This window comes from Olea europaea, unplaced genomic scaffold, assembly GCF_002742605.1.
Source record: "Olea europaea var. sylvestris unplaced genomic scaffold, O_europaea_v1 scaffold2075, whole genome shotgun sequence".
Classification (NCBI taxonomy): domain Eukaryota; kingdom Viridiplantae; phylum Streptophyta; class Magnoliopsida; order Lamiales; family Oleaceae; genus Olea; species Olea europaea.
Genome location: NW_019238670.1, coordinates 4,033 through 12,298, shown reverse-complemented (window position 1 = coordinate 12,298; position 8,266 = coordinate 4,033). Strand labels below are relative to the sequence as shown.

The 8,266-nt window shown below is 32.8% G+C and overlaps 1 protein-coding gene across 1 annotated transcript; it reads right to left on the bottom strand.

The window, feature by feature from the left end:
* Nucleotides 1–10: 10 nt before the first annotated feature.
* Nucleotides 11–6,862, bottom strand: LOC111379963. Its single transcript, XM_023003403.1, has 5 exons — nucleotides 6,766–6,862; nucleotides 6,236–6,512; nucleotides 4,925–5,013; nucleotides 3,810–4,770; nucleotides 11–1,296 (listed from the first exon to the last, which is right to left on the bottom strand). Exons 2-5 carry the CDS (start codon nucleotides 6,282–6,284, stop codon nucleotides 263–265), a joined length of 2,133 nt encoding a protein of 710 aa, XP_022859171.1. The 5' UTR covers nucleotides 6,285–6,512; nucleotides 6,766–6,862; the 3' UTR covers nucleotides 11–262.
* Nucleotides 6,863–8,266: the final 1,404 nt, after the last annotated feature.

Genomic DNA, 8,266 nt, shown 5'->3' with positions numbered 1-8,266 from the left:
GTGGTGAGGCAAATAATTTCCATGCACGTAAAATGTTTCTATTGCACAAGGAAATGTGGTTCTATATATAGGAAGTGCAATAATTTGCAGTAGGAAATGTAAAGCCTTATCTCAGTTTAATGCAGTTTTTCAAGTAAAATGAGAAAATAAGAAATCGACCCTCATTAATTATGCAGATAGGGACTATGGAAAACATGTAAAAATAAAGCAGCATTTTACAAGGTTTTGTATTTGCAGCATGCATGCAGCATTAGTAATTTTTTTAAAAGAAAGTGAATATCCAAACCTGGAAATTAGAATCCTCTTTGTCACAAGCAGTATTTTTGTCATTTTCTACCTCCGAAGATGATTGCTTCAATTGCAACTCTGAAGCTTTTAAAGACGAGGTTATACCTCCATGCTTAGCAGCAGTCTTTGCATCAGGAACAGTTGCACAGGTGCCATCTTTTTCAGTAATCTGAGATGTGGATTGCTTTTCACTTGTGATTGTTTCAAAGTTCATCTCTGTTTGGATCTCAAAATTGGATTCTGGTGAAGAATCTGTTTCATTGGTAAATTTGTGGTGGCAGGAAGATTTCTGGCTCCTGCATTTTATATCTTTAGATGAAACATCTTCCTTCCAACTTAGGTTTCCCTTCACAAACTCACTTCTACCACAATTGACACTGTCATTATGCATCAGATATTGGTCTTCGGCCAGAGTTACAGAATAAGTTCTTCTTCTGCGAGTTTTGCCACTCACAGAAGGAGAAAGGGACATCAATCTAGAAGAAATTTTATTTCGCTCATCCTTCCAACCATCAGTACTGCTAATGCCCAAAGGAGCATCCCAAATTGCAGTTCCATTGGTGCTTGTATTCCGATCACTTGTCCTATCAACCTTAGCATTCAAACATTTTGGCCTTGTTTCTCTATCAGGTTCGACAAGCATTTCACCCAGTGTGCTAGCTTTACCCACCATTTCTAAATCCTGACATCTATGAGTTGTCTTCCACCTATCAGACAGTCTCTTTTTTGCCTCCTTATTTACGGATGACTCAATTGAACCAAAAGATGAATATTTACACTGGTTATTACAACGGCGTGAGTTTTTAGATGACAATTTAAAAACCTCTGATTCACTTGCAGAATCACTTTCATAAGCATCGTAAGAACTCTCGTCTCCTGCATATCCTCTGACTCCAGAAGATGTTGGATCAATGAATCCATCACAACCATCCCTCATTCGCCTTGTAATTTCCCTAGCAATTTCTCTAGCATCTCCTGACAAGGGCTTCAAGGATCCTATGTCATCAGATGAATCTCTCCTTTTCCCATATAGTATTTCAGTGGCTCCAACACTTCTATATTCTGCGAGCTTCCTAAAGTTGGAGGGGTAATTATGTGAGTAGTCAGGCGATGAATCAGATGCACGAGCACTGTGTATCTTTCCAAGGTTTGGCTTGAGAACAACAATCTTCGTGGGAAGAGTTTTTCTGCTATTCATCTCTTGTAATTGAATCTTTGGTGACTTGCAAGAAACATGAGCTATATGGCAATTGCGTGGGTGGAATAAAAGGCCATCTTCAAGTTTCTGGATCATGGCATGTTTGCATGAAATCTCTCTCTCTGATTTCCATGCCTTGGCATTGTTTTCATACTTTGCAGAATTTGATGGCTTCAGAACTTTTATGTGACCATGAAGAGAACTGGAAGGATCAACTTCTAGATCATGAATATGCTTTACAAATAAGGAATCTGGATGCTGAAGAAATTTCTGAAATGAGTCATTTGAGTCTACCAACTCAAGTGTTTCAGAAAATTTTTTTGAACCTAGAAGCTTTTCATTGGTGGAAAGATGTTTTGCATTCGTAAACTTCGGCTGAATGAGTGCAGACTCAGGTTTTGTAAGCTTTGAGTTTGCACTCCATCTTGATGAATAACGGCGACTCGCGATGTGAGATGCTTCCACATCTTCATACACATCCTTGAATTCTTGACAATCCATTGAGGTTCTCCTACTTGATTTCCCATCAACTAGTTGGCCACTATGTTGAATGCTCGAGATATTTTTTTGTTGATAGTTATCTGAAGAACTCCTTTGTTGTCTATGAATATGCCGTGGATATGGAAGCCCATCAAGACCCATCAATCTGGCAACAACACTCGGTGATCGTCTTTTAACTTCAATTTCTTTTGACATTTCTTCTTCCAGTAACTTCTTCATTGGTGTTCCAGTGGCTCGTCTCGAAGATCTTTGCCCCAGCTCAAGCATGAACTGCATCAGTCGATTTTTAAGTTATCAAATATAGAGAGTCCCCAGGGAAAAGAAAATTATAAAATATCTTTGCATGTAATACCAACGTCAAAGATAACTACATATTCAGAGGGCTAACAACAAATCATACAAATCAAAATACATATACACACACCATATCATTCCCAGTGGTTCCACCAACATGAGTTCGAGAATCAGAAGACAGTCTCGGAGCAGCTTTGTGTTTCTCAGTATGTCGAATTCCTGGAGAAGTCCAAACAATAAGTTGATTATAAGACTTATAAAGGTCGTTGCAAACTACCTATCACTAATCATTCGAGTCTGTCAAGGGAAGGAGTTCTCAAGATGCAGCTCTAAAACAAATGAAATAAGATACATTCAATCAAAATTGTAAACTATTTGAATCAACTATAACAAACTCAATCATTTCATTAAAATCAGGAAAACAGAAAAACAAAAAACAAAAAACAAAAAGAAAAAAAACAAAATTCTCTTATCTCAGTCTAAAAATACAAACTGTATGTTAACAGAATAATTTTTAAAATTTGGAAAATTCTAAGATAAGCATAAATAGAATTCAGAAGAAAATCTAAATAAAACTAATACAGGTTCTCCTGAAGGACTAGGGCCGACAATGATAATTTATCATAATAAGAAAGTTTACAAGTAAAAGGGAAACAAATAATGCTGAGACCATTAGCCAAAAAAAAAAAAAACACACACACACTGTTTGATTACACTTGCTAGAACCTTCTGCAAAAGCCAGCTCAATGTCATTTATAAACTTTATGTTTAACAACAGCAAGAAATTGAAATTAAACAGCTAAGCACAGATTCTTTATCATTGCTTAATTAATGACTAAACAGATTAATCAATGACAAAAATGTTCTCACAAGAAGTATAATTAAAAAATAACAAGAAGAAGTAAAATTGAAAAATAAAAATAATAATTCATTAAACTTTGAAATTGTCATGAAAGTAGCAAACATTACGAATTAATAAAAAATCCTCAGCCTCTCTCCTTTTTCTTAGCTTAAAGGTTCCGATTAATATAAGAAAAATTCAGGAGCTAGAGTAGTGAAAACACTACAAATTTTCTGGAATATGAGACATCATCGTTGATAAAACGTCATAATGAAGGGGAAGAAAAAATTGAAGATTTCAATTTTCCTTTTTCATTTTCAGAGATAGAAAGCTTTTCATTTCAAATTTCTCCTAAAAAGGAAAACAAGCCAAAGAAGAACAAATTCAATATTTTCCCTTTTTTCTTTGATCATCTAATCATCTTCAAAAACTGAAACGCATTAGAAAAACTCATCAAACCAAACTCATAAATAAAAAATAAAATAAAATAAAAAAGTTTTGGTCTCTTACACAAAACAAAATTTCTCTTCACGAAGACCAAAGTGCTTAACCATTGAAAACAATCATCTAAAAATAGTATAGACTACAGAAAAAAATTTACCTTCGATACTTGTAGAACTTTTGGACTTCCTATGCCAATTTCTCTAGCATCTCCTGACAAGGGCTTCAAGGATCCTATGTCATCAGATGAATCTCTCCTTTTCCCATATAGTATTTCAGTAGCTCCAACACTTCTATATTCTGCGAGCTTCCTAAAGTTGGAGGGGTAATTATGTGAGTAATCAGGCGATGAATCAGATGCACGAGCACTGTGTATCTTTCCAAGGTTTGGCTTGAGAACAACAATCTTCGTGGGAAGAGTATTTCTGCTATTCATCTCTTGTAATTGAATCTTTGGTGACTTGCAAGAAACATGAGCTATATGGCAATTGCGTGGGTGGAATAAAAGGCCATCTTCAAGTTTCTGGATCATGGCATGTTTGCATGAAATCTCTCTCTCTGATTTCCATGCCTTGGCATTGTTTTCATACTTTGCAGAATTTGATGGCTTCAGAACTTTTATGTGACCATGAAGAGAACTGGAAGGATCAACTTCTAGATCATGAATATGCTTTACAAATAAGGAATCTGGATGCTGAAGAAATTTCTGAAATGAGTCATTTGAGTCTACCAACTCAAGTGTTTCAGAAAATTTTTTTGAACCTAGAAGCTTTTCATTGGTGGAAAGATGTTTTGCATTCGTAAACTTCGGCTGAATGAGTGCAGACTCAGGTTTTGTAAGCTTTGAGTTTGCACTCCATCTTGATGAATAACGGCGACTCGCGATGTGAGATGCTTCCACATCTTCATACACATCCTTGAATTCTTGACAATCCATTGAGGTTCTCCTACTTGATTTCCCATCAACTAGTTGGCCACTATGTTGAATGCTCGAGATATTTTTTTGTTGATAGTTATCTGAAGAACTCCTTTGTTGTCTATGAATATGCCGTGGATATGGAAGCCCATCAAGACCCATCAATCTGGCAACAACACTCGGTGATCGTCTTTTAACTTCAATTTCTTTTGACATTTCTTCTTCCAGTAACTTCTTCATTGGTGTTCCAGTGGCTCGTCTCGAAGATCTTTGCCCCAGCTCAAGCATGAACTGCATCAGTCGATTTTTAAGTTATCAAATATAGAGAGTCCCCAGGGAAAAGAAAATTATAAAATATCTTTGCATGTAATACCAACGTCAAAGATAACTACATATTCAGAGGGCTAACAACAAATCATACAAATCAAAATACATATACACACACCATATCATTCCCAGTGGTTCCACCAACATGAGTTCGAGAATCAGAAGACAGTCTCGGAGCAGCTTTGTGTTTCTCAGTATGTCGAATTCCTGGAGAAGTCCAAACAATAAGTTGATTATAAGACTTATAAAGGTCGTTGCAAACTACCTATCACTAATCATTCGAGTCTGTCAAGGGAAGGAGTTCTCAAGATGCAGCTCTAAAACAAATGAAATAAGATACATTCAATCAAAATTGTAAACTATTTGAATCAACTATAACAAACTCAATCATTTCATTAAAATCAGGAAAACAGAAAAACAAAAAACAAAAAACAAAAAGAAAAAAAACAAAATTCTCTTATCTCAGTCTAAAAATACAAACTGTATGTTAACAGAATAATTTTTAAAATTTGGAAAATTCTAAGATAAGCATAAATAGAATTCAGAAGAAAATCTAAATAAAACTAATACAGGTTCTCCTGAAGGACTAGTGCCGACAATGATAATTTATCATAATAAGAAAGTTTACAAGTAAAAGGGAAACAAATAATGCTGAGACCATTAGCCAAAAAAAAAAAAACACACACACACTGTTTGATTACACTTGCTAGAACCTTCTGCAAAAGCCAGCTCAATGTCATTTATAAACTTTATGTTTAACAACAGCAAGAAATTGAAATTAAACAGCTAAGCACAGATTCTTTATCATTGCTTAATTAATGACTAAACAGATTAATCAATGACAAAAATGTTCTCACAAGAAGTATAATTAAAAAATAACAAGAAGAAGTAAAATTGAAAAATAAAAATAATAATTCATTAAACTTTGAAATTGTCATGAAAGTAGCAAACATTACGAATTAATAAAAAATCCTCAGCCTCTCCCCTTTTTCTTAGCTTAAAGGTTCCGATTAATATAAGAAAAATTCAGGAGCTAGAGTAGTGAAAACACTACAAATTTTCTGGAATATGAGACATCATCGTTGATAAAACGTCATAATGAAGGGGAAGAAAAAATTGAAGATTTCAATTTTCCTTTTTCATTTTCAGAGATAGAAAGCTTTTCATTTCAAATTTCTCCTAAAAAGGAAAACAAGCCAAAGAAGAACAAATTCAATATTTTCCCTTTTTTCTTTGATCATCTAATCATCTTCAAAAACTGAAACGCATTAGAAAAACTCATCAAACCAAACTCATAAATAAAAAATAAAATAAAATAAAAAAGTTTTGGTCTCTTACACAAAACAAAATTTCTCTTCACGAAGACCAAAGTGCTTAACCATTGAAAACAATCATCTAAAAATAGTATAGACTACAGAAAAAAATTTACCTTCGATACTTGTAGAACTTTTGGACTTCCTATGCCGAGCTCTCTCCATTTTCTTTTCCAAAAATTCAAATGCCAAAATAGACAAAAGCAAACTAAAAAGAAAAAGGAAACTAATTTTCCTCTCTTTCAAAAAAGGAGAAAAAAGAAACGGCGGTTTCCGATAAACGACAGAAAAATATAAAATTAGATCGGAATTCCCGGCAAAAAGCACGACAACATCTCGAAATCCATCGCCTTTACACCGTAGCTTCTCTTCAGCTCGTTTTGAACATGTAGGCTAAAATTTCAAAAAATAAAAAGGAAAGACAAAATCAACATCAAGCAGATCTTCGTATATACATACACGTGGGCAAGCACATTCTAGAGTGCGTGTGTGCGCGCTTGCGCCTAAACTCGTGTGTGTGTGTGTGTGTGTGTGTGTGTGTGTGAAGGAGGGAGATTATACACACACATAGTTTTAGAAAGTGTGTTATACACAGACATATAACTTGTGTTACAAAGAGAGAGATTGAGAGAACATCTATACATACATGTAGTTTTAGAGTGAGAAAGGCAGACGGGCATTAATGGAAGTATGAGAGAGAGAGAGAGAGAGAGTGTGTGTGTTTTTGAATTGGACGTACAAGTTTTGAGCCCCATTCATTTTTGCAAAAAAATGTATGTTTTTTATGTATTTACGTGAAATGTGTGATAAAAAAATAAAGAAAATTTTTAAATTTGTATTTAATATTATTTTATTAAAAAATGTATTGTTTAAATGATATTAAAATATTGTTTAACAGTGCATTTTTTTAAAAAATTAGGCTCAAACAAGGGCTAAATTATTATTTTTTAATTTATTTTTAACTATACAATCATAGACCAAGTGTGTTTTTAAGCCAAATTACTTTTAAATAATGTATTTTGAAATAGTTTATTAATAAAGAATGTGTGGTTAAAAAATAGAAAAAAATTAGATTATGTATAATATTATTTTATTAAAGAATAGTGATTTAAATGATGTCAAATCACTGTTTAATGTATTTTTTTTAAAATAATGTTGCTCAAACAGGGCCTAAGTTTGTTTTTTTTGAAAGAATATATTTTTGAATAGTGTATTGATTGAAAGTGTGTGGTTAAAAAATTTTAAAAAAAAGTTTTGAAATACGTGTAATATTATTTTATTAAAAATGTGTTACTAAAATGATATCAAATCAATGTTTAAAAATATATTTTTTTTCAAATAATGCCTAAAATATTTTACACGTAAATAAAAATATATATATACTTCTTAATAATTTTATGTTTAACAACAGCAAGAAATTGAAATTAAACAGCTAAGCACAGATTCTTTATCATTGCTTAATTAATGACTAAACAGATTAATCAATGACAAAAATGTTCTCACAAGAAGTATAATTAAAAAATAACAAGAAGAAGTAAAATTGAAAAATAAAAATAATAATTCATTAAACTTTGAAATTGTCATGAAAGTAGCAAACATTACGAATTAATAAAAAATCCTCAGCCTCTCCCCTTTTTCTTAGCTTAAAGGTTCCGATTAATATAAGAAAAATTCAGGAGCTAGAGTAGTGAAAACACTACAAATTTTCTGGAATATGAGACATCATCGTTGATAAAACGTCATAATGAAGGGGAAGAAAAAATTGAAGATTTCAATTTTCCTTTTTCATTTTCAGAGATAGAAAGCTTTTCATTTCAAATTTCTCCTAAAAAGGAAAACAAGCCAAAGAAGAACAAATTCAATATTTTCCCTTTTTTCTTTGATCATCTAATCATCTTCAAAAACTGAAACGCATTAGAAAAACTCATCAAACCAAACTCATAAATAAAAAATAAAATAAAATAAAAAAGTTTTGGTCTCTTACACAAAACAAAATTTCTCTTCACGAAGACCAAAGTGCTTAACCATTGAAAACAATCATCTAAAAATAGTATAGACTACAGAAAAAAATTTACCTTCGATACTTGTAGAACTTTTGGACTTCCTATGCCGAGCTCTCTCCATTTTCTTTTCCAAAAATTCAAATG